At 38.7% G+C, this 27500-nt stretch overlaps 2 protein-coding genes across 2 annotated transcripts in view; both read left to right on the top strand.

The window, feature by feature from the left end:
• Nucleotides 1-11954, top strand: part of LOC138055862 (fibronectin type III domain-containing protein-like) — a 17240-nt gene extending 5286 nt beyond the window's left edge. Inside the window, exons 6-13 of the mRNA XM_068901730.1 lie at nucleotides 429-499; nucleotides 2361-2696; nucleotides 4847-5066; nucleotides 5909-6211; nucleotides 7310-7432; nucleotides 9425-9616; nucleotides 9793-9921; nucleotides 11941-11954. Coding sequence (XP_068757831.1) covers nucleotides 429-499; nucleotides 2361-2696; nucleotides 4847-5066; nucleotides 5909-6211; nucleotides 7310-7432; nucleotides 9425-9616; nucleotides 9793-9921; nucleotides 11941-11954 — 1388 coding nt within the window. The remainder of the gene's footprint in view (nucleotides 1-428; nucleotides 500-2360; nucleotides 2697-4846; nucleotides 5067-5908; nucleotides 6212-7309; nucleotides 7433-9424; nucleotides 9617-9792; nucleotides 9922-11940) is intronic.
• Nucleotides 11119-27500, top strand: part of LOC138057002 (tyrosine kinase receptor Cad96Ca-like) — a 20877-nt gene continuing 4495 nt past the window's right edge. Inside the window, exons 1-7 of the mRNA XM_068903010.1 lie at nucleotides 11119-11435; nucleotides 12084-12277; nucleotides 16633-16749; nucleotides 22598-22782; nucleotides 24891-25010; nucleotides 25108-25184; nucleotides 26858-26898. Of these exons, the coding sequence (XP_068759111.1) occupies nucleotides 12112-12277; nucleotides 16633-16749; nucleotides 22598-22782; nucleotides 24891-25010; nucleotides 25108-25184; nucleotides 26858-26898 (706 nt within the window). The 5' untranslated portion in view covers nucleotides 11119-11435; nucleotides 12084-12111. The remainder of the gene's footprint in view (nucleotides 11436-12083; nucleotides 12278-16632; nucleotides 16750-22597; nucleotides 22783-24890; nucleotides 25011-25107; nucleotides 25185-26857; nucleotides 26899-27500) is intronic.

The following is a 27500-nucleotide window of genomic DNA, read 5'->3' as shown; positions in this document are numbered from 1 at the left end:
GACACAACTGGACAACATTCACACGGATTACATTTGAGTAATCTTAAAAAAAAATCGGCCCCACATTTTTCAAGTTTATGGCAAATCGCCCGGATAAAGGCCGTTTTAATTCCACATTACCATTTTCGAGTTTTAATGTTACTGTCAACTTTGCGGAAAATCGCTCTTGCTAGCGTTGGTTTCAAAGAAACCCAAGGAAACAACTGGAAAGCTTATAAAATGTAGTATTTATATTAGACGACAAATCATTTTCTTTTTTTGTAACCATTCCCGAGGATTCAACAGTCGTATTGAGAATTGAACTAGTGCAAGCTCGAGAAACACTCGGTTACTTCGGAAACTTGCCTCTTAAATTTTCAGTTCCTGCTTGCATAAACCTACTGGAAAGAAAGTAGAAAACTTGGTAGTAATTATCTGTTTAATTGTAGTTCCAGGGAAATGGCCAGACAATCTCAGTGTGATTGAAAAGAAGCCCAACACTTTATATATTACGTGGACGGTAGGTTTTCTCGCGATAATTGTGGCCAGAGTTAGGGTGAAACATTGCAATAACAACTTAAAACTGTTGAACAACATGAAAAAAATACAGCAAAAGGAAAGAGAAGCATAATGCACAAATGGAAAATATTGAAAGGATTACATTTGGGTAATCTTGAAAAAAGTCGGCCTGACGGTGTCCAAGTTATAACAAATTCAACTGGATAAAGGCCGTTTTTGCTCAGTCATGTTTGTGATGTAACGATAACGTTATCAGTAAAGACGCTGTTGCACATTGAAACTTTTAGCTGAAACTTGTGTGCAATGACGCTGCGAAACAAGTTTCAGGAGGCATTGCACCGTGGAACATGGTCGATTTCATGAAACTTTGTTCAATTTCCTTTGCGAGACAAGTTTCAGGAAAAGTAGAACCACTTTCTACTTCTGCAACGGTCGCGGCAATCGCAGTGGTGATAAAAACAGGAGTTTTACTTCGTGAAACTTGTCTCGGTTACTCTTGTTACGCAACTCTGCGTAAGCCAATCAGATACCGGCTAAGGCCATGTGAACAACATTTCGAGACCAGTAACAACGTTCCCGAACGAGTTTCGGCCTTTTACGTTACACGGTGCAACGCCTGGTGAAAGTCGTTTTGCAGCGTCGTTGCACATAAGTCTCAGCTAAAAGTTTCAACGTTTAGCAGCGTCTTAAAGGAATCCCACATTACCATTTTCGAGTTTTAAACTGGTGATTTACTAAAGAGTTTACCTAAACACCCTAAATTAACGCGACATAGCCCCTTTGAGCTCCATACTTATGCTGTTGACGACGCCGGTAATTCTGACGACGATGATGATGGCGTGGACGATCATCACGACAAGGATAACCCGATGACGAACGCGTGCGACGGCGTCCGACAACGGTAAAGTTGATGTCGATGATGATATCGACAACCATTGCGAATCATCACAATCACTTCATTGACGAAGATGATAATAGAGAGCTTTAGTACGAGATTTTCTCATATAAAAACAGTGAGCGCGCGCAAACCAGCGTCATTTTGGCGGGAAAAAACGTGACACCGTCGTCATTTTAGTACGAGGTTTTGTGAGAATGTGGTCATGTCAAAACAAGTCACCAACACCGTAGCAGTTTTAATTTGGCACTTTTTGATCAGCAAAGGGCTCCGTTACCAGCAATAATAATAACTGAGCAACCTATGCTGCTAACAAAGAGTAAGATTAATCGTCTGGGTTATAACTTTTTGAAGTATTTTCGCTACTCGTAGTCGTTCTCGTCCTCGTCCTAAAATTTAAAGGTCTCTCAATGATGATTGCGACGACGACCTTTGTTACGATGATGATGATGATGATGATGATGATGATGATGATAATGATGCGCAATTATTAGGGACCTTTAGATCGAGGGACAAAGAGGTCAACGAGTACGCGTTTTCCATACTGAGCATGTGCATAAGGTTTGGAGACCGACATGTTTCGAAGTGCGCATGCTCAGGACGGAAAGTTCGTACTCGCATTCGTCGTTGTCCTACGATCTAAAGGTCCCTAATAGGGACCTTAAGCCCGTGCGTTTTTGAGACGCGGAATGCAACCGGAAGTGACCTGTTTTCCCTTCCAATTTGTCTTCACTCAACCACATTTATAGAGCTAAGTATCTTTTCTCCATTAGAGATGATTACTATAAAAATCTGGGAGACACCAATGTCCCGGCACGCGAAAGATTCTCTTCCGGTGCCCGCCCGCGTCTCAAAAACGCGCATGCTTAAGCTCCCTAATATTAAAATGCCCATGCTGTTGAACTGATAAGGCACAGAATAATTTGTCTTTGTGTCACAGTTTTTGCTTGCTATTTTACTTTTCCAGCCCATGCCAAGAATTGAATGGAACGCGCCGGGTCTTTACTACAAACTCTTTTACAAAAAAGTAAGCGACGGTGACAACCCGATGGAAGACGTGATTACTGACCATACCATTGGGAAGTTCGAAGTACAAGATCCGGGATATCACGAACTATGGGAATTCAGAATCCAGGCTGTTAATGAGGAGGGTCCCGGTAAAGTGAGCCCAATTGCTTTTTCGGGTCAAGACCCGCCCGCTGGAAGACCAGAGGATGTCTCCGTGGGAACCGTGACGGCACGCAGTGTGGAGTTGTCATGGAGACCTGTTACTGTTACCAGAGGAAGTGTGGATGGATACAAGGTAAGTTTTGTTGAAGAAGCCTTCGCAGTACGCCCGTCAAGGCGACCTGAACAAGTTGAATTTAAATAGAATCTGGAATGGTTTCGGTAATGCGACAACATGAAAATCATATCCATATTACTCAGGTATGTTCGGAAAAAATGGATTTCTTCTAACCGTAGTCGATCGAATCTGTCGACTTACCATTACCAAATTATGATATAGCTGAAAGGTCGAAAATGAACGTTCCATTGTTGTATGCCCAAGTTGTCTGCAAAACCAGAAATTTGGTCATTTCACGTTGGTTTTTTGTGGAGTGCGGCCAAGAAATGCACTGTGATGCTTTCCGCACTTGCAGCACGAGTATCTTTCCCTCTTTAACCAATGAGGTTCTTGTTTTGTTTCGTGTCGTTGCCAAGGCCGTCGTGGTCATTAGGGAGTAGTAAGGGAGCTTACGAAACGACGACGCTGCCTAACAATAAGTTTAGTGAGCAAAAACAACGACTCTGCACCCTCTGCACGTGCGTTTTACGAGGTCCCATGATTTATGAGTCAAATGGTCAATGAGTCAATGAGTCAATGAGTCAATGAGACTCACAGTCAATATAGCAATAATTTATTGATTAATCCTAAACTCTCGTTTCAGTGATTAGGCCTAAGCACTCTCTCTCATTCATTGACTCACAAATACTTGATACTCGCGTTTTACATTTTGGGACATTTCTCTGCCGTCATCTGCTAAATGACGACGTGAAATAACCAAATTCAAGGTTCTGTGGAGGACGTTAGCACATGATGATGAATTTTCAGTTCTCTTTCTACGCTTCCAAGTTTAATTCCTCGACAGTAACTACACATTTTTACCGCGAAACGACATGAAATAGCTTCGTACTGATATGAAAAACGCGAACTTGTATTTTTAAATGAAGTCCTTGTACCCGTTGTCGTCCTCGTTTCGTAAGCTCCCTCTAGTTTAAGCAAAGACGCCCGCTACGGCTACGGCTTTGGCTACGTCTTAAAGCAAGAATATTATTGTTTGAAAAAGGAAACTCGTGCTACACGTGTAACAAAAAAGTAGTAGGTAGTAGCAGTAAGATTTTATTTAAACACTGAAAATCATCATTTAAGCTTTACAAGTTAAATACTAAAACTATCTACGACTACTTTACGTGACTGCCGTTCGGGAATCCGATATGCTGGATACCTTCCTCAAGTTTCTCTTCAATTGATCAACAGGTCCAACATTCTTTAGCTATTGGGCAAGTTATTCCATAATGTGGCCCCGCTATAGGAGAAGCTTCGTATTAAATAATTAGTTCTCGGTTTTGGCAAAGCCAGTTTTCCCTCAGAGTTTCTCAGATTGTAATTAGGGTAATACTGAGCGAAAAGACGTTGAAGATAATCCGGGAGATGTCCATTCATCGTCCTATACGAGAAACCCATAAGGATTGAAACGTGTAACGCGCGTTCACAGCTTCCGAATATTCAGTGCTAAGTACCATATTTGGAAACCCCTCGCTCCAGTTAAATTTCGCGCGAGAACATTGGTGGTATTGCGTCACGGTGTTCTTGCGAACTGATTGGGTGAATGTTTCTCTCGTGTTTTTCCAAATATGGTACTTAGCAAATTGAATATTACGAAGCTTGTTTCCCACCACACAAGGGGCCGTTACACGTTTCAACCCTTATGGGTTTCTGCTTATACATCATTAAGGCTTTCCGTTTCTTTCGTCGCACTGATAGCCTCTCCGAATTCCCGTACAATTCTCTGCCGTATTCCACAAAACAACAACGTGAAATCACAAAATTTTAGGTTTTGACGACAACGTGAGCATATAACAATGAAACAGTCATTTTCTGTTGTGACTTGAAAATGTTCGCACCCATCCAGTTACAGGATAGTTCGCCAGTCAGGTTGTACAAGGTGAACACGACGGAATAAACCCGAAATACTTGCGATAGCGCTGAGTTTAATAATAATAATAATAATAATAATAATAATAATAATAATAATAACGATTTATTAACAGCATTTCTACAGAGTATCTCTACATCTGTTAAATGAAACTAAATAGTGTAGTGTATTTTCGACTGAAGTTCCCTGCCGTAGCCGTCGTCTTTGTTTAAACTGATAAATATCTTTCTTAACCTGCTTCCATTTGCTGTCACAGGTTTATTACTGGGGTCAAAGTCTTCTGCTCAGTAAAAAACGACGAAGACGCGCTATTCCAAGTTATGCAATCGTCGTTGATGTATTAGGCGGACAGATGCGAAGATACACAGTTACCAATTTATCACCGTACACCAACTATAAGATGGTGATTAAAGCGTACAACAACAAAGGGGAGGGGCCCGCGAGTAGTGAAGTATCTGCGGAAACACTAGAAAGCGGTAAGACTAACAAATCGTCCTTCCAACCGTTCTGCCTGTATGCGAAATACGTCTTGGTGTAGTGAAGGGGAATCTTGTATATTTGGCTTCTGAATTAACAGACGAAGTTTCTTTGCTTGGATTCGATAACACCTTGCTACACACAAAAGTTAACTGCGAGTGTATATGCCTTATCAAAACGAAATGCTCTTACAAAATGCTCTCAGCAATCAAGAGAGTGCAACGCACTCGTCGTAAATGAAACCGGAAGAAACGACTCAAACAGAACATAACATGGTTGAGGACCTCAAGTACGAAAAGGGAACCATTTAGCTTTTGATAACGGTGGCAGATCTGAATTTCGTACCACCGGAGGTCACCACAGCTGATGCGCATGACAAGACGCATTCAGGCCCAACTACCTAAAGGCAACAGGTGATTGACTTCGAAAGTTGTTAAAAGTTGTCCATACATTCTTTGTAAAAATTTGAGACCAGTTCACGCATCTCGTCTAGCTAGTACACATGGGTCCAGTTTCGATATGTTACCGATTATGCACTGTACTTTTCGTTTCATTTCTTGGCAGTTTTTTTTTTTTTAATATTAATAAGCTTGTGCTGACGCGGCAAAGGAGGAAAAGTAACCATCGTTTTGATCATATCAAATTGGTTGTGGAACACCGTTGCCCAAGATTTTCAGTTTGCAGGACTGAAATCTTCGTTATGAAAGTACTGCCAGCCATTCTTGACCAGCTTCTAGGACTCAGAAAACTCAAGCGGATCTTGTAAAAAAACATGCTTCAGACAACAAACCTACGAGTTCAGAGAAACTAATTCTCAGTGCTTTTAACTTTATATTTTCAGAACCCGGGCCGCCATCGGATGTGAACGTCTACGCTTTTGCGAAATTTATCCTTGTGACGTGGGAGTCACCTGTCGAACCGAATGGCATCATCACCGATTATCGAGTGGGATCCAAAGATTATGCAGACGGCTCAGAACCGAAAGATGTTGTGGTAGATAAGGAGCCAACTGGATTGGACGAGCGAAGAAAATTACTGGAGAATCAGAAACCCGATAGTAACTATGTTGTAGAAATACAAGCGCAGACAAACAAAGGCTGGGGAACAAGTGCAAGAGAGCGTTTGAAAACAGTGAACTGGTCAGGTAAGTAGGCCTTTTGGACTGGTAAATCAATCAGGTATCTGTGACCAATTAGAAGCTAAGCTTTTCAGATCGCCGGTTGGACCAACACGCTGTAAGGATCAGCGCAAGGCGCAGTTGCCTTGGAACGTTCTTTTGTTTGTTTATTTCTTCCCAAGCATTAATGGAGCTCTTCTTGCCATGGTGTGCATGTCCCGAGAAGATGGCAAATGTTTAGGTTTAATTCGTAGCAAATTTGTACTGTCGCTCGCAGACGAAACAACCTCATTTCACTTGTGATATTGACGTTCCACTATGCCTCGGTATCGTAGAAACTATGATGAACTTTTTGACCAACCTAGTAGGAAATAAAGCACTCCTTTTAGTCCTGCTGTCGAAATGAATATTCTCTCAACTGTTCTGTATACATTTGTTTTGGCAATATAACGGAGAATTTGTTTATTAATCTAAAAGGGTATCTTAAATGACAATTCTTAGTGGGTAGTTGGGGTGGTACGACTGGAAGATTGTACATATAATACGGTCTAGGTAGTATTTATAACGACACGTGTACTAGTTTACAACTGAAGGTTGCATTTACAATACTATGAATATATTTGTATACCCTAGAATACCAACGTATATTTGAGCATTGACTGTATAGTTGCACACACCACTTCATATTCTATGTATTGCTGATATCGGTTTTTCGAATATTTACATTCCTATAAATACTGATTTTAAAAGACGTGCTTCACTGCCTTTTTGGATAAAAGGCTGTGTATTGTGTTACCTAGCTTAGAAGATCCAAGTTGAAAAAAAACTTATTGATATTAATAATCATTATTGTGTAAAGAAAAAAAATATACTGGTCGATTAATGAGGTTAAAGTGTTAAAGCCCTAATAATATTTTAGATCTCTTGGTGTCATCCATTTGAGCTTTTTGTCTCTTTGAGATCCCACCCACATAGATCCGAGTGCAAAATCCTGCATGTCCTATTAAATCTCTGTGACCCTATGTTTTTGAACCACGAAAAGCTTGCCTTGCCTTCGCTCAATTTGGTATAAGATTTCATGAGGTGAAAAGTAATTGTCTCGAATTTACTTATTTTAATCAACAGCGCCGGCCAAGCCAGACAGTCCTACAGTCGAAGGAATTGATGTGGACAGAGTTCGAGTTAATTACAAGTTTGCTGTTGGCGGAGGGTACACGCACGAGTTCTTGGTTATGTACAGGAAGAAAGGTATTTCAACCCTCTGTTATCCGGACACCAGTTGTTAACCCTGACTGTTTTCGATAAATATTATACGGCAGGAAAACAGATTTTCGCTTAAAACTAAATGTATAAATATATTGTGGAAAGTCTTTTAAATTCATAGAAATGCTAAGTTTCCTTTAAGGTCGAGAAACACTAGGCGAAAAGTCGCAGTGACAGGTCTCTGCGACTAGTCGCTCCTTGTATACTACTTGAAAAACAAGGCGCAGCGACACGACGCCCGCTCGGTGCATACGCAGTGATCTTGTATGAAGGGGGATGTGAACTAGTTTTCTAATTCAATATGGCGGACCATATGACGCTCTCTCATTGGTTCATTTATATTTCGTCGCAGTGTCTTGCTGCCAAAAGTGTGCTTTCGGTAATTTTGACGCTGGGATCGGTCGCGCAATCGGGTTGCTCCAAATCTGAATTCAGCCAACGAAATTCAAACTATTTTGAATATATAATTAGCTGGGAAACGAACGGGAAACAGCCAGCGGGTTTCCACGTTTGTCCAGAAAATGGCTTTTTCTTCTTGGTAAGCGTAATTTTTGGCTGAAGGTGTTATATTTGTATGGGAAATCGCACGACCTCGAGTACAATTCATGGTTAATAGGTACGAGTGATTTTGACAGTTCTCAAAATTGCACGAGTCTTTAGGCGAGAGCAATTTGAGAACTGTCAAAATCACGAGTACCTATTATTCACGAATTGTACGAGAAGGTCGTGCGATTTTTTATTTATAGTATATTCAACAAAATTACGAGCTGTAAGAGAATGATGTATTTTTCAATTTACGAGTACCTCACCCGAGTTTTCTTCGAGGTTCGGATTTATACTACGCTCTTCCGCCCAACTACGCCACACATTGATCCAGGTCTGTGTCCTTTTTTTTGTGTTGTCGTTACCAGCTTTTTCGGGTAAGTTTTGGATCCTGTCTTTACTGGAAATTGCGAAGCGACTGTCGGCCATTTTTTTTGTTGACGTTCAAATTTGCCGCTTACGCGTCGTTTCCATGGAAACTTAATAGGTACTCCTACGGAGTTAAATTTGGGATTAATTGTACTGCTCTTGACCAATCAAAATTGAGTAATTTTGTTGAGTGTACTATAAATAGGATAACATGGTTATTGGTTATTAAATGGTTTTCTATGGAATATTACACACTTAGGCCCGTTCGATTGACCGTATTCCGGAATAGAAATACATGGAATAGAAGTTAGAAATCCTTCCTTTTTCCGGGAATTCACATAAATGTTGTGAAACATCTGCTAAAATGCAATTTTAAACATAGCGTTATTATTCTTGTTACGGCAAAACGCCATACATAGTGTTTTAAATCATCACTCCGCGTATTCTTGTTCCGGAATAGGGTCAATAGAACGCACCCTTAATGTCTGGTCCCGAGAGAAAAAGTTAGTTTTGTTTTCCCGAGAGTCCTCTCGGGAAACATCAGGACTCAAGGGATTAGTTTGCCGAGGGACCAGACATTAAGTGCTTTGTTATATATTTAGACTTTTCCTGCAACAATCGCAGCAAAACATCCGGAGCGGGCAACAACTGTGGAATTGTATCCTGGTCGGGATACATTTGAATTTGATCAAGGCCACGTGACCAAGTATCAACCAATCACAGGGCTTGTTTTGTTGAGAGAAAGTCTAGGTGTATAGCAAGAGTGAATATTGTACTTTAATTTTTTTTTTTTTTAACAACTCGCCTAAAGGCTTTTAAAGTTCTCGTGAAGTATTCCCCCGTAATCCATAGAAAAGCATTAAAGAAACAGTAAACATCTATAAATTGCAATGGGCGTACATGATGAAGTAAAATCGTCCAGTTGAGAGTTGTCCTAGAAAGGACTGTTGTTGGTGATATTGATTGGCGTTTTGTCAAGCAGAGCCGAAGTCATCTTCAGAGTCAAGTGTTATACCTATTGGTCAAATGTCAATGCTCGAAGTTACACAATTTGGTTCTTTGCAGTGGACGGAGAAACGTTTAAGAACACAAGCTGGGTGAATCATTTTGAAACGCACAGTGTTGAGATTGGAAATCTGGGTCCGGAGTTGTACGAGTTCAAGACTGTGGCAAGGAACGACTACCCCGATCGGGACAATCCTGAACAGAGTCCGCCGAGCGATGTTACTGATGGCAGGCCGTTACCAGGAATTCTCAGTAAGTCGTCATATTTTTCTAATATTTACGAGGGCTACGTCTCGGAAACTAAAATGAAGTTTAAAGTTTAAAGCTGAAATCTGTTCGTCAATTTTCTCCATTTTGAAAGTACCAGTACTTCGTCCAGCCAAGCTTGATAATAACTTATTTCCAAATTTCTTTAATTATAAATGCAGGAAAGCGTGCCACAACGCCAGTTCATAAAACCGCCTGGTTTATAACTTTGATGGGCATTGTCGTTCTAGTGCTTATTGGCCTTTGCATTATGATACTTTACAATCGACAGAAAGGAACCAAATATCCTGGTAAGTCACTATGCATGTTACCTTATTGTCTGCGCGGGCGTGCAATTCTGTATTATCTTTCCGTGCGAGGTACAGTGTCACCTACCAACTCTGAGTAGAAGCTTTGCGTGAAGATTGTATTCGTTTATTTGCCCGAATAATGTCCTTTGCTATTCACCTCCTTTGCTATTCACTTTTTTGGTTCATTGGTGAGAGATCTACTTACCAGTGACTCAGGGATACTGATACAGAAAAAAAAAGGAAGATCGAAGTCCTCGAAAACAGGACTCGAACTTATGAACTTCCACTCTTATTAGCTCAGATTGTGACCAATCTGAAGGTTACAGGGGTCCCACTTTAAGAGCACTCCGATTATTGAGTTTTCGTGAGTCATTACTGTACTTATAAGTAAATTCCTTCAGCATTGAACAAACCCGTAAAATTCCGGTTATAAGCCCTGGGCTTATGCAACTTCGTAAGGGGTTTTGGGTGGGCTTGTAAACGGAGGGGCTTATATCCGTGGGGGATGAGGAATTAAAAAAAAAACGTTTCGAAATGAGCCACAGCAGTGTTGATGGAAATACGTTTTTAATTTACTAATTTTTAATTAAACTTTCAAGCCTCATTATGAATCGAATGCATTTAAATTTCAAAATCAAAACTCAACAACGTGAACGTAACCAGAACGCAACAAACCGGAAGCTCAGAGTTCATCTTCGCTGTCATTGTTGAAAATTTGAATGTCCAGTTCACGGCAGCGAGGCTTCCTGCACTTAATTCTCTCTGTCATTATTGTTCTACAATCTTTTCCTAATTTTGTGTTTGAAGTAGTACAGGGTTCTGCAAGAGTACTTAATATTAAGAAAACAGAGGGGGCTAATATCCGAGGGGGCTCATAACCGGATGATTTTTTTTGTTTCCAAATAGATGGGCTTATAACCAGGGAGGTAATAAGCGGGAAGGCTTATAACCGAAATTTTACGGTATTTTACAACAATAAGAGTGTGTTACTGGGCTTTTTCAGCACACGTACATGTACCTCTTTTTAGGCTACTGTACTAGCTGGTTGCAAGACAATAGTTTTTCCTTTAGGCTATTCAACACTAAATAAACAATAAGGAAAAATACGACTCCCATGCTGCGATACATAATAAGCAATCGAACACAGTAAAACCCCAACTTAAAAAGCCCTTGTTTTGTCTAGATGTTGGTGTTATCAGTTACCTTGACAATTACGACCACATGACAAATTGCAACCATGTGAGAACAATCTCTGGAGACACATACCAGAATAAGAACACTTGCTGTCCACGAGAAAAAAAATGCTATGCTTAAAGATACAGGTGGCTATTGTTTTTGCCCCTAACATTGTGGCCAATTAACACAACACGGAAGTCAGATGAATATAATAATATTGGGAGCCTGTCTTTAATCATTGCTGTCAATCCATCTCCACATACTAGTGAATCTGACCAAGTCTATCCCTTTTTTCACATGCTATTGTGTTCATTGGTTTGCTGAGAAGCCAGAGCTAGGTAAGTCGAATGTTATAGAAGCCAAATACACGAGTTAAGCTGAATTATGTTGCCCCTGCTTGTTGTTACCCAATTTGCCAAAAAAAAAAATGCCTTTAAAGGATGTTTACTTTAACATCCGTGGTCACATGATGATGCCCTTTACTTGCCAAGACTTCTTATGAGGTTTAATATCATAACACAAAAAAAAGTGAAGTGGTGTAATCTTTTTTTGTCTTCTCTCTGAACTTTCAAGCACGTTAATATTTAAAAAAAGTAATTCAAATAATGCAAATTTAGGATATGTGGATAAGTATAGGTACTCAGTGAGTTGCAAAATATCACTGGAGCTTTGGTAAAATCAAGGTCTTACTTGTAGTTCAAACACAGTTTTGATCAACAATCTCACAATTATACGACTAATCTCACTATTCTACAACTAATGCAATAATTATCGTTTCTCCAACCTTCCGTTGTTATTATCTCAGAGGAATTAGTTTCATGTCTTTGATTGTTCAATATGTAGGATCTAGTGAATAGATCAATGTCATGTCAGCAGAGTGTGTAAGAAGTGCATGTAAACTTTAATTTCATGCCATAATTTAGTGACGAACAGTCAACCCGCCATTTAATAATGTATGAAAAATAAGCTGCATTTCTGGATTTAAGATCAACAGATTTTGAAGAAAGTCATGAGATGAAGTTGATGGATGTTGAAGTGGATGAATGGGAGATATCTCGTGACCGAATAACACTTGAAGAGGTCATCGGCTCAGGATCATTTGGAACAGTTTGGAGAGCAACTTTGAGTCGTAAAAATGGGAAACCTGGCATACGTTTTGTTGCAGCAAAGTGCCTCAATCGTGAGTAACTTCGAATTCCAAATTACTCATTAAGTTGACTGCACAGCATGTGACAATCAATTTATGGTACCAGTAGTGGAGCTAAAGCAACAAATACAGTGACGTCTTAACATGCTCTGCTCATCCACTTTGAATTTGCATTTTTGTCACAATTAACGTGAAATGCTGAAAACCGAGGGTTTCCAGAGAATGCCTGCTCAATTGCATTAAGATTTTTAATTATCTCTCTAAATGAAAATTCTGTTCATGTTAGTATCAATATTGTAGGCAAGCATGCATTTTACATGCAAAAATAAATGGAAAATAAATCTGAATGTTTCCAATAATTCAAATTGGGGATATTTTGAGATGATGTTCTTTGCTAATAGCTTTGAGATAATTGACTACAGGATTTTTATTAAGGAGCTGGTCGCCCTCAATGTGACAAAACGAATGGTGCCCGGGATCGATCCTCAACAGCTGGCAGCCAGTTCCTTTTAATCCTAGAATCTACAAAAAAAAATTGTCCCACAAGGAACCAGGCCTGTTACTGGGTTGCCATATGGCAATCCAGTCGGAAAACGAGTTATTCGGTTTTTTTTTTTTCTCTTTCTTTTTCTTTCTTTTTTCTGTGTTGGGAAAAGTCTTTCCTGTTACTTCGGTGCTTAGCAGTGTCTACTTTTGGTAGGCTTTGCGTAGATTTATCTAGTGCACACAGTATAATATTTAATTAACCTACAATGGCATCGGTGTCATAGAACAAAGGCTGACATTTCAATACGCACAGTTTATTTCTTGCTGTAGCAATAAAAACCTTGAACTCTTCGATTTGAAACAGGAAATAGAAGTTTATGACCGTGAATTCCTTAAGTCGTGTGGTTGAGTGTTCTTGTGTATTCCTCTGTCTTCTTGTGTGGTACAGCCGAGAATCAAGAAATCACGCAGTCCTTCAATAGCAAGTTCTTGTTTTGACCCAAAAGGCTTGTTTTGGCACCTTCTGAAACTAACACCGCTGAGACGTGGGCTCAACTGTAATAACTCTAGTTTGATTTGCTACTACACCACACTGTGTAAATAGTTTATCCTGAAGTTAAAATAGATACGTTTCGTTTCTGAGGAATGAAACAGAACTTAAGAAATGTCTCGTTTCCGGGCTGAGCAGCTCTGAGAATGATGAGAAATGTGCCTCACTCGAGATCGACCCCCTGGCCTGCTTCTTTCATTGTAGAAATTACCAGGAGTACCTATTAGCTGAAGCAGAAAATACCATAATACTCTTTGTTTGTCCAGCCAAATTTTGAACAAGCATTGTTTTTGTTTTCTCTTGGAACCATTGTAATTCCCAAGAGAAACAGGAAACAATGCTTAAGCAAAATTTGGGTGGACAACTAAAGAGTATCATGGTATTTTCTTCTTCGGCCAATTGGATTCCTCGTCATTTTTCTATGTTATTTTCCGATTGGCGTAGCCAGCATTACTCCTGGGAAAATCCAGTCTCCGCACCTTCAATACCACCCAACTCAGTGCCCTCTGTATCATGTACCAGAGATCGTGTTTGCAGATGATTGTAAATTTTTGCAAAAAGACATAAATTACGTTTCTTAGTACTGTTGTTGTAAAGTTTACATCGTTTGATGATTTTCCACTTCAGGTTGAAAGGCTTCTTGTTGTCTTTGAGTGTCCATATGTCCTTTGATAACTCAGTTTCGTGTCTCTTGCTTTGATGTCCCGCATGCCAAACATGAAAACTATCATCTCGTCACACATGTACAACAAAAAACCAGTCCCAAAATTCAACACAAGCAGCCTACAAAGAATGCAACTGCCGAAAAAATATTAATACCCCCTCGAAGGAAAATGCCTCACATCAAACGTAGTCTACCAAGCAACAGTCACAACTGAAACATCAACGTACGACTCGTAGGACGTAGCACTCGCGACAAACTTCAAAGAACTTTACAGAAATCACACATCTTCCTTATTGACATCAAAACAAGAGACACGAAACTGAATTATCAAAGCACATATGGACACTCAAAGACAACAAGAAGCCTTTCAACCTGAAGTGGAAAATCATCAAACAATGCAAACCTTACAACAACATTTCTAAGAAATGTAATTGATGTCTTTTTGAGAAATTTACAATCATCTGCAAAGAGGATCTCTGCAGTCTAAACAAGAGAAATGAGTTAGCAAGTTCATGTCCCCACAGAAACAAATACCTCCTCAAGAACTTTATAATAAAGTAACAATCTCCCAAATTATAAATAGCAATCACAATAGTAATATATAGATTTAGCCAAGCCTAAAAGCGGTGCTCCCGGCTTGTTTATTCTTACTGACTGTAAGATTAGTGAAAATAAAAGGCTTTGGAACTGTCCGCCTTTTGGTTTTCCCAGATATTGGTTAATTATATCATTTTCTTCGCTGCCTAACTAGTGAATTCCACGGTTAATCTCACCTGAAAAACCGACTGATCGCATAAATCACGAAGGGATGATGGTGATATCGGTTTTTCCATCGAAATCTACTGTCGAATTCACCAGTTAGGCAATTAATTTTTCTTGAATCGCAAGAGTTTTAAAAGAAAACAAGCAAATCCTCAGCAAGCGAACGGAAAAGAAAAGAAGCCATTTCAGAGTCGACTATCAAAAGCCAGCGAATAGGAATCACGCTAAAATTAGAAATCACAGACGTACTATAGCTCGTGATGTGACAGATCGTACTTTATTTATTCCACTTTATCTCTGAAAACGAGATCATTTACATTTTGATGTATGTCATTGAAACACGCCACCAGCTTGGCTTAGAAACAGAATCGGCTAGAAAGGACAAACTTCAAACACGTTCTCCGACAAATTACCTGTACGTGCTCTGAACAAACTTCTGATCGAAAACACAAGCTGGTGACATTTCTCCCTATACCTTTACGAGAACTCATTGCGATTACATGTTTAGAACATAAGTGCAAAATTTTCTTGTCACTGTCGAGGCACACCGAAAAACAGTTGTCTCCTCGATGAGCTCTAAACTTGAGCCCGTGATATGGTTACGTGTACTGGTCACAGTGGCATACATGAAGGGGTGGACGGACGTACGTACGTACGTACGGACGTTCATGACGTCATGGCTATGAAACTAAATTTTCTCACATCGATGGGTTACCATATTTTCTTAAGTATGGTGCTCCGCGCTCGCGCGCCTTTGGCGCGCGAGGAGCTCCGCTACAATGATACAATAACGCTGTTTTTATGTCTCATAGCAAATGTAATCGCGCTTTTATAGCCAGTTTCTCAGTGTAACTTAACGGTTAATCGCTGATATTACCTGATGAGTGTGGTCATATTTTGGCCATACGAAACAGAGCTGTAGCAATTAAACGATGAACTACCTCTGAAGTCTTGAACCAGTTTATTATTATTATTGTTAATGCTCCTCTCACAGCTGAGCGTGCTCTAAAATACATTCAAATCAAATTCGAGAATTTATATACATATATATGTGCATGTGTGTGGCTGTCCTTTAGCAATTCCATTGTTATAAATTATGATGGATATTGACAAAAAAGGAGTGAGGAAATTACTAAACCACCAAACAGCATAACACCAAAACAGCGAAACAAAAAACCGAAACACCATGTATGACCCCACCATACATTCAATACTAACCGGCAAAGGTTGGATTTCGAGTTTCAATATCGTTCTTGCTCCTAATCAATTGAGATTAAGATTAGGATTCACAATAAGATGATATTAGACTAGGAGCAAACTCGTGTTAGGCCCAATTACGCCTTAAACGATATTTACTCTCAAATTCAGCTTCTGTCGATTAGTACTCAACGTATGGTTGGGTCATACATGGTGTTTCGTTTCGCTGTTTCGTGGTTTAGTAATGCCCTAGAAGTGAACATTTTTGACACCTAAAGTAGTTTTTCCTCAGTACACAAAGCTTGAGCATTTATAAATCGAAGGGAATGGATGGACACTACAATGAACTGTGACCGAAATAGGACGAGTTCCCTTATTTCCTGTAAGGGAAATATTTTTGATAAAAATATGTCTATTTATACACTTCTTTTCTCAGAAGTGTGATAGGTGATGAACGCAATAAAAATTAGCAGACAAAGCTAATGTTAGTTTGTTGAAACGCAGCAAGGCCAGTGTTCCTAAGTCTACACTAAATCAAGCTTCTCGGGGAGACATGTGCATGAGGAAAAGAAATTTGATGCTGTAATTATTCTCGTGCATTAGCCTTTGTTCCATGCTTGCTTCAATCCAACCGCGACATTACACATCAACCGATCAGCTGAATATTAAGGTGTACCTATCTGGGGAACTTCCTTTTTTATTGTATGTTGATCTAATTTATGATTGCAGCAACTTCAGGGGAGGAAGGGCGAAAGGCGCTGATGAGAGAAATTGGATTAGGAAAAACTCTTGCTGACAGCCCCCTGCCAAATGTAATAAAGTTTATTGGCTGCGTTACCACCCAGAGTAAGGAGCCATTTTGTTTCTGTTGTTATGCACTTTATTTTTTTTATTCTATTCACAATTTTCTCTTCCCAGATCTCAGGATTGGCCAGAATGGATAACACCCCGGTTTTTAAGGACTAATGATAATTATTATTGAGTGTTTTCACGTGACGTCACGGCGGCCATATTGGTGTTCCAGAACAAAGAAGGGGCGGCAATATTGCTGGGAATCGAATTCCATTTTTGTGCAAATAGTTCCTTTGTTTCATCAAATTAACATACCTTCTAGTCACGTAAGTGAAAACGCTCTATTGATATCTTACAAGTAGTACTAACCTCAAATGTCAACCCACGAAAACTGTGCTATTTTCTGCAGCCATTGATTGGGTCTCTTGACAAAGAAAGATAAGACATTTTGGTATTCCAGACTACATCACCAGGAGTGACTTCGCTGCTACCTTTTTATAATATGCCACCCACTGGAACAAAAGAACATTGATAACAAGGACGTATTCAAAACATAGACCCCAGGTACATGTATTACCCCTGTGGACCTGGTCCTTGGACCCCTCCATGGAACCAGTCTATGGCCCACCCCTGTGGACCCAGTTAAAGCTCGTCAATTGTGTTCACAATATCATTCCCAGGGAATCCTTTGCCAACAGTAAGGCAGGAAAATGCCCGGAAGAGAAATTAGCACTTGTCGTAATTGTACACGATATTGCTGCTACCTTAAAAAGTTTTATTCCGCATGGTCGAGATTCTCAGAGTACGTTAGGCGCTAACTCTTAGTTGAGATCTATTAAGTCTATAGGTTGTCATGGTGCTTAACCCAAGTAAGCGCTAACCATGTTTCGAACAACTGTCACTCTGCTGAGCGAAAAATATGACAGGGAATAGGATGTAAAAATTTATACAGACTCCAGATTGAGTATAGAGAATGACAACACCATGGTATAATAATAATAATAATAATGGGGAAATGATTTTAATACTCATAAAAAGCCTATATACAGACAACGGTGCTAAATATCAAAATCCTATTTACAAAGTTAACTTCTAAAAGAAAAAAAGTAAAACATTTCAAAACACCAGTCGATTTCTGTTAGCTGAAACAATATTGCTTTCGGGGAAGTAAGCAGCTCAAATTCAACTATTCCAGCGATTCGTAATAACGAGATAAAAATACAAATTATAAAAAGTCATAGCGTCTTAAATTTGTCATCAGAAAATTCATCCATAAAACAGCATGAGACAGAATAAATAATCAGAAAGAAAGAATAATAATAATAATAATAATAATTAATAATAATAATTAATAATAATAATAATAATAATGATAATAGTAATAATAATAATAATAATGTCAAGGCTAGACATTTTACAGGACAGATTGTTCCAGAGCTTCGGGGCTGCATAACAAAATGCTCTTTCTTATAATTCTTTGGCTGGGTCTGAGCGAATATCTAGTTGATGATTTTCGACTGATCAATTTACAGATGTAATCAGGTGCCATGCCGTGAATAGCTTTAAAGGTAAAGAGAAGAATTTTGAATTCAATGCGTACTTAATTGGAAGCCAGTGAAGCTGATATAAGGCTGGTGTGATATGGCTGAACTTCGGTTTCTTGAGACTAATTAGTCTTGCAGCCGCATTCTGAACTCTTTGTATCTTATCAATTTGTACCTGTGGCATTCCATAGAGTAAGCTGTTGCAGTAATCTAATCGGCTTGACACAAACGCATGAATTAAGGTCTCCGTAGGGTTACGCGATAAATGTTTTCTTATTCGCTTAATGTTATGAAGATAATAGAATGATATATTACAAATTTTGTAATGTGTAATGTGTGAGTTCATCGACAGCTTTTCATAAATAAAAATACCGAGATTCTTCAAAAATGACGATCTCATTACATCAGAGTTGCCCACGGTAATCGAAGAAATATTAACTTTAGCTGACTGTTGTCGGGTTCCTATAATAAGAAATTCCTTTTTTTCATAATTGAGAAGGAGTTTGTCGTGTTCCACCCATAAGTGTATGTCCTTTATACAATTTTGCATGGCAATTATAGCGCCTTGTTGGCTAGACAACTCGTCAGGCCTGAAGGAGAGACATAATTGTGAACTGGATGACATATAATTGTGAATTGGATGAAAGAATGATGGTGTGAGGAGAAGTGTTTTTGTGACTTGTGACGGAATGCTCAAGACGTATTGAGAAAAGAAGGAACTTAAGGGGTTTAGGTCTTTTCAAAGTCCTATTTCCATCGCAATTGTTGCACATTAGCTTTCAATTACGAAAAGTTATGCTACATTCAACCACAAGACAACAGTCATTCATCATCAGGGCTAAATTCACTCCTAGCGAAGGAAACCCTTCATGGATTGATCTAAATACAACTTAGTAAAATTATACTCATTGAACACCACAGTTATAGTGAACACTAAAAACAAGACTTTTGACGCATTCAATTTACAAAATGAGTCGTGGTTCCCAGTGGTAGTCCATGAACTAGGTCCATGGACCAGGTCCACAAGGGTGGTCTAAGGACCTAGGGTCCATGTTTTGTATACATCCCGATAACAATCTGTGACGTCATTAATATAGTTGCCATACATGTAGGTCAGATGCAACTAAATGGCTGGGAATTCCAGGCTCTCGCGTTAAAATGTTTGTCTTGCTTTGGTTAAAACCTGGGACCCATTTCTCAAAACGTCAATGACGACACCACGATCAGTCAATTTTAGATAGGTGGTCATTCGACAGCTTTACAAGATCCGGCAACATGATTGCAAAGTTTCATGCCTCAAAAGTTCTTCAGTTTCAAGATACATTAGAGATTTATGGTCCGTGCCATATGCCCGAAAACTTTCGGTACTTTCAAGAAACAGGTCCATGAATACCTTTTCTCGAAAGTCCTGAAACTTTTCGGGTGTCATAGTTCCATCTGTATCTTAAGAATGGAGGAGTTTTAGTTAAACAATTTTCACAATCATTCTGCTATTAGTTGTCTTAAAAGCGTATTTAAGGATCAGCGTTTTAAAACAAGCGATAGTCAATTCATCTGGATTTTTCGGGTAAGAAAAATTATCGCGACTTTCGAGAAACGGGAACTACGCCAAGAAGACCTCGCCCAGCTAAAGTAATATTGAGCAAACATCCCCATTCACTTGTAGAACCAATTTAATTATAAACAAACTTCTTCTCATCTTACCAATAACCCATGCTTTTTGTCAAATAATCACTTACAAGCAACAGTAACGCGTCTTGCGGGCAGTGCAGGTGTATTTCAGCAAACGCACTCTTGAAGTTTTGAAGCAGAAATATGTTGAAAGCAGTTATAAGAAAAAAAAAGTTACAAAGTGGGTGGGCGCAGAGCAAATAAAATGAGTAAGGGAAGGGAGGAAGGGTGAGTGGAAAGGAAATAGTCGAACTTCTTTGGAACAATCTTTCAACACTATATCGGACAACCAAATTTCAATTAATCAAAAATAGACCATTTTACAGTTGCACCTGGCCTGAGAATGGAAGCGAAGCTGCCTGTGACCCTGTTTTGATACAAACCTTTGTGATTTTCTAATGATAATGTAGACTAATTAGAATCTGAACAACATAATTTGCATGATAAAAGCAGAGAGGTCTATATCAAGGTCACCGGCAGCCTCGAAGCCATTCATAGGCCAGGTCACTGAGCAAACAACATTAAAATGGCCCATTGTCTTGCGGCAACCAAGAAGCTTAGAATACAGCAATGTTTCACGTCACCAAAACTGACTCATGATACTCCGTTCTATGGTAGGGACAAGATCGCCGTGAAAAACAACTACAAAATCAAAATTCAAAAAGTAGAAATAATAGTTAAGAATAACTATGTTAAGGTAATCTATTTAGCAAGGGGATCTAGAGCTCCCTCATATGAAATAAGGCAAAATAACTGGTTTATTTAGATGAGGAGAGTGACAGCGCTTTCTTCATAAAATTCATGCGTATCCTCGTAATGGACGTTAACCATTGTTAACTATTGTTAACAATTTGGAAGGCCTTTCTTCATTGCCATGTATACATTTACATTTTTTTCGTCTTAACTTCTGAATATATTTGACATTTTATTTTGAGTGTATTTAATGATCTCATCAACAACCATCTATGTATTTGCCAAATTGGAAAAATTTTTTACAACAGAGTAAATTAATTTCATCATGCAAAAAACCACTCAGAATAGTTATAAACTAAACGAGCTGAGTAGTTTCAATAAATTATTGCTTGCATTTTCTGGGTTGTAACACACACACAACTAATAGAATAGACAAGAGGATAAGTAATGAAATAATGAAATAAATAAATCTAACTAATCTAAGGGGAATACATTTAGAGAAAAAAAGAGAAAAAATCAAACAAACAAACAATCAAAAAGAACAAAAAGCCAAAAAAACTGGTACCAGATAGTAGTATAGTATTATCAGTTCTTGAGTTTGAACAGTAATAAGCTAAGAATAAATTGACAGTACCAAGCTAGCGTTAAACATAGGTAGATAAGAATTTTTCCATCATTGCTTGTCTAAATAAATGCAAAGAACTGCTTTTTAAATCTTTATCCAGATTATTCCAAACAGAAGGACCAGAGAAATGGAAATTAAATTTACCGTAATTAGTTCTAACCTGATCGATATAATAAGTTGATTTTGATGCTAGCCTAGTATCATAATTGTGTTTAGATGATATAGGTGAAAAGAAGTTGTCAAACGCCTTATGTAGTAAATGATGATGATACTGAAACATGAAAAGGGCAGTATGAATAGTCAAGATCGATTAATTTGATTAATCCTAGCTGTGAAAACAGAGGGCTAGAGTGAGCATCTCGATTAGAAAATGTTATTATTCGAACTGCCTTTTTCTGCAAAACTACAACAGGTTTAAGAGTTCTGTCATAAGTGTTTCCCCAGGCAATCAAACCATAAGTCAGGAAAGGATACACTAAGGAATAATATAACTGATTGAGAATATCAATAGTAACAAAATGTCTGATCTAAACTTAGATAGAATGCCAATGCTCCTTGAAATTTTCTCACCAATTTCATGTGTATGTTTTTTCCAATTTAAATTACAATCAATGATAAGACCTAGGTATTTGACTTATGCAGTTTGCTCCACAGGCCTGGCTGAAAATTTTAAGCAAATTGGTTGAGGATTTCCTTGTGGAGGGCAAAAGATTACAAAATTTGTTTTATCAATATTTAAAGACAACCTATTTAACTGGAGCCATTGATTAACTTTATCTAGTTCTTCATTTAATTTCAACTCAAGGGAATGTAAATTTTGATCTTGTAGAAAAATGTTGGTATCATCCGCAAAGAGGTGGAAATCAAGTACATTGGAAAATTTATGAAGATCTTTTACATATATCAAAAATAACAAAGGCCCCAGTACAGATCCCTGTGGCACCCCACATGAAATTTGTTTTGAATCTGAATCTATAGGGCCTAGTGAAACAAATTGTCTCCTATTAGACAAATAGGAGGAAAACCATTCATGTGCAATGCCCCTGATACCATAGTATTCCAGTTTGTCAAGTAAGATATAATTGTCAACAGTATCAAACGCTTTGTACAAATCTGTAAAAATACCACAGGAATAATTCTTACTGTTGTTGTTGTTGTTGTCATCATGGAACGTGTACACTATTATTATTATTATTATTATTATCTGCAGTATACACGTATGGATGCTCTATAATAATAGTTATTATTATTATTATTATTATTATTATTATTATTATTGTTATTGTTGTTGTTGTTATTGCTGTCCGGTGATGAGGCCGAGCTTACGGCAATAAATTCATAACATTGAACCCCTATTTCTACCACCTAGTACACCCAATTTTGGTCATGGAATACTTGCACTGTGGAGATCTACTGGGGTATCTGAGAAAAAGCCGTGGAATTGCTGACAAATATTATCACGGAGAAGGAGAGGTAGCACAGTTGCGTACATACGACTTGGTCTCATTTTCAAAACAGATCGCTACAGCGATGGGTTTCCTGGCATCAAGAGGGGTAAGTAAGTGATACGAGGATCATATGTTGTGAGACAAATATATACAGATTTCAGACCTGGAAACCTTCAGACCTGCATATTTGTGTCCATCATTTTTACCTGCTCATTATAGGCTGCACGCGTCTATAGCGGCAGACCTTTGGGTAACGAGATAACGGTAACGGGTAAAGGGTAAATGGTGAAGGGTATAGATTTCTATCTAATGGTTGTCATGTCGGATTAAAATTCAGTATCAGTTTAATTTCTTCAATTTTCAACAACCTGTCCCACGACTAAAGAATTACCATGAGTGATATTACCTTGTTGATTTCATTTCGTCCATGTAATTTTGATCGATGAAACTGAGCACAGGCTGCGTTAGATTTAATAGCCGAGAGAAAAATACTCCAAGCTAACGAGAGCAAGCTGTCTACGGTGACCATGCGAACAAAGGAATAAAATACGTTTTAAAACAATTCTATACGATCTTCTTGGTACCCTAAAGGAACGAAATCGAAAAAAGAATACAAGAAAAATGTCAACAATGCGAGGTTTTCTGGGTGGTCAGCAAACCAGGTAGTATCCCCAGGCAACAAGATGTAATTGAAGTCACAAAAACATGGCTAATTACCAAGTGCGTTACAATTTCTGACTTGTTGTTTTGCTCCGCTGCAAAACAAATCTTTCAGCGAAACCATTCAAATGAATTCGATAAAAATGCTCATCAACCATGACCATTTCAATGGTTTTAAAAGAGGATTCGGTTTCAAAAAAGAGGGGCAAACCAACTCGAAAATTGGGATGATCCGAAAAAGGATCATGATCTTTGATCATGGTGCATCAAAGAAACAGAAGAATCCTTTCCCAGAATAGACTCATGGGTTAGGTAGAAAGTTTTACTTTGGGTGACGCTAATATACGGATTCCGACACTCTTTCCCCTTTTACCCGTTGCTCTTTACCCATTTCCCTTACTCGCGGGAAAGGTCTACCACTTTTACATGTATAGTGACACTGTCTTGAGTAGGAAAGAATATATATCATGCTATTGAGGGAGTTGTAACTAAAAGGAAAGGCCCAAATTAAAGGTTTCAAAACCAACGAACTCTGCATAAAGTCCTTGTAGTGAAGATAGAAACATACTCGACACAGATACAAACATATTTAATTAATCAAAGGCATTTTAAGTGACACAAGCACGCCATGTTCCCCGACTCAGAGATTCTTGGAAACCTTAACCTTATGCAGTAATCTAGTCCTGGTACAAATTGTTTATTGGTCGAAATTTACCATTTCCTGTGGTATGAAACATCTGAATCTTTTGCAGTGAATTCACTCGCGGATTTGCTATATTTCCTACAAGGCTTTTAACTCTTCGGTATTTGGAGTTTGAGATTAGTCAATCCGTATTAGGGTTTTCTTGGTTGGGTTTACATGAAGTGACTGTTAACATTTACATTGGGAACAGAATTAGATGGAAATGTTTGCATTTATGGGTGCACTCTTGAGTTGAAACTCAAATCAATGCATAGATTTGTTTTCTTCTGCGGTCCATAACTGTATCAGAAAGGGCCTATAGGACATTAACGTTGCAATTGACTGGTTACCTCTCACTATTTTGCTTTCTGTGTCTCAAGACGCAAATAAAATCCACAAAAACCGAGGTAATGAAGAACCATGTCCCTATGACGACTTACGACACAGGGTCCAGAGGAGCTTAGCGTGAATAAATGAATTACATATTTAACGTCTCCCTTTGAAAAGTGTATATCCTTGTCGCTTAGCACGATTAACTAGCCCAATGGGATCTTTATCAATGTACTGTAAACAATTTCTTCGCTTCTTATCTGACCCAGATCGACTTTGTTGTTCGCCATTTTGAAACTCAATAACCGCAAGCCATATCCTTGCTGGTGCATAGCACGTAAGCCAAAAGGCGACCGAGGCACGAAGTGCCGAGCAAAGCGATCTCTCAGTCTCTTGGTTTGCGGTAGATAGAATGTGTAACAAAACTGTAACGCAATCAAAATAACCAGTTTTTTCAGAGGTTTTCGACGGGTTTTGATGTTCTAACGACAAACACATCTTCTCTGGCCCTGTGCTTAAGATTGTTTTTTTCATGTTCATAGATTGTTCACCGTGATCTAGCAGCACGAAACGTCCTCCTAGATAAGAACTGTATGTGCAAGGTGACGGATTTTGGATTATCGTACCAGAACTTCAAATATGGACATGGCAATGCCAAGAAGGTGGGTTACATTGTTGATAGGTTCCATTTCACATTGCTGTGACCACTCTTTGACTTTCCCTTTTTCATCTGCAAACAATTTGCTGTTGTCTTCCTAGGGCTGTATGCCGGTTAAATGGACGGCACCAGAGATCCTCTTTGGAGATACCTCAAATCTTTCCACCAAAAGTGATGTGTATGTACTTGTAAAAATGTTGTAAAAAGTCATTTTTCAGGTTTTTTGTACTTAACGCATTTAGAATATTAGATTGTAAGTTTTACAATAATGGTGCTCCGTAACGTAAGGGTAATTCAAAGAAAGATAAAAAAAGAATCGTCTTTTCAAATTTTAGCGATGGTCATGGATTTTTACTTACGGACTGAAGAGAGTATCTCTTGCCATCTGTGCTACAAGCTAAGAAGTTCAAATAGTAAACATCCATTTGCCACTAACACTTCACAACTAAACCACCGTGGTTTATCAATGTATTATGGAATAAGTATATCTAAAAATCCACGATAATGCTTCTGTGAGAAGTAAAGCACAATTCAATCCCGTTGAAGTCGTCTGAATTTGTCAGGAGTCTGTAAGAGAAATTTTCTTAAATAGTCCACGTTCTCCATGACCGCTAAATAAAAACACTTAGGACGCAATTTTACAGGGCTAGCCTCCATCTGAAGTGAATAAATTCCCCAATTCCAGCGAGAAGATGATTTGTTTACTACTTTGTCTATAGTTGAGCTTCAAATTTCAGGCACATTCCTGCGAGTATTTGTGAATATATTCACTTCAGATTGAAGATAACCCTGTAAAAATGCGTCCTAGTCAGAACTTGAAACTGGAATATTGTTTAGATAAGTGCGAGGATGACTTCTCTCTTTCGTTGAATGGGCCCTTTGCAGCTGGCGATCACATGGCGCAAAAACCGCCATTCTGGAGAGCAAATTGCGCACTGGAACGTCTAAAACAAAGCACCTTCATTTAGATTGTCTTTGCTTTAGATGTCCAAGTGCGCAATTTGCTGTCCAGTATGGCGGTTTTTGTGCCATGTGATCGCCAGCTCCAAAGTTTCCACTGCCGCTACCCGTTCCACAGATGACCGGTCTACCGCATTGATGGAGTTGACGTCTGCACAAAAACAGATAGTAGAGACCTTTAGCATCAGGTTTTTCGCAGGAAACCGCAAACCATGCGGTTAGCCGTTTGCAGTTTCAGGTTTCCTAGCTTTCGAACTTTCGCAAGGAGTTTGGCTTGATGCCGCCATGTTGTTTTTTTTTCAAGTGGAAGTGTGTCACTTTGATCGCCCAAAAAATATAAATACTTCATTCATTCGAGTTCAAAAATCTAACTAGCACATAGAGGGTGGATATAGAAAGCTACTTCGTGCTTTTAAACGTGAGGCTGTACAATTTTTAGTGGCAAAAAACCTTGCCGTTAGTTACTTACCTCTAGAGGCCTTCTCCGCGGTTAAAACGTGAACTGCAAACCGCAAACGCGACGGCAAGACCTTGGTCACGTGATATTTTGCGGTTTGCGGTCTGCGGTTTCCCATGAAAAACCTGATAGTATTAACAAACATACTTGAAAAGATTAATGATTAGTGATTGATGAGAAAGAACGTCAAACTAAAAGCAGTATTAAATTGTGATACAGATCAAATGTTACCTTCATGAGTATTTTGTATTTAACAAACAGGATTACCATTTTGAATTCTAGAATTAACCTTTTTTATCACACAGTTATTTCACAAGTCAAATACCATAATTAAGGCTCGCTGTTGGAAACATTAATACAGATAGCCATCTCATATTGCATATCTATCATTTAGAATGTTTTCAAGTTGATGTAACTGCATTTCTTCTTCACAGGTGGTCCTATGGAGTCGTCCTTTATGAGATCTTTACCATCGGTGGGTGTTTTGTGAACTGAGAATCAACATTTATTCATAAGCAATATGATGTTGAGTTCAAGTCCAAATTATCATCATCATCATCGTCGTCACTTATGTCCAGAAATTCAAGTAATTAGATGCAAGTCTAATTTTAACATCCAATAAGTAGCGTCCCTTTAAGTCTAAGCATTTCATATCTATTTCTAACAATAAGGTTAAGGTAAAGAATAGCGTTATATTTTTAGGTCAGGGTAAATGCAGCAGTTTATCCTTAGTAGAGGACCGCATTTGGGGGGACACTTTGTGACTTTAAAATTCCGAGACGCAAGAAATGTTGAAGTTGGACAAAAGATGAAGAGCGCACTTTTTTGACGCTTATTGAATCCGGGTGCATCTAATTACGTCGTAGTTGTCGTCGTTATTATCATCATCATTGTCATTATTATTATTTCTACCCTTCTCCCAGTTGGGGTAATTAGTTGAGACCGGACCTCACCCAGAGGTCTAGGGTCATCAACTGTCCATGGACTGTCTCAATAGGTTCATTCCGATTGTTTGATTTTCTTCTACGATAGGACCTTTCTTTGTTGTTATTCCCCACCGTATCTTCTTTAAAGACC

Source organism: Montipora capricornis, chromosome 7 (genome assembly GCF_036669925.1).
Source record: "Montipora capricornis isolate CH-2021 chromosome 7, ASM3666992v2, whole genome shotgun sequence".
Taxonomy (NCBI): Eukaryota; Metazoa; Cnidaria; class Anthozoa; order Scleractinia; family Acroporidae; genus Montipora; species Montipora capricornis.
The sequence above is the reverse complement of the archived record's forward strand: the minus strand, read 5'-3'. Positions and strand labels throughout refer to the sequence as shown.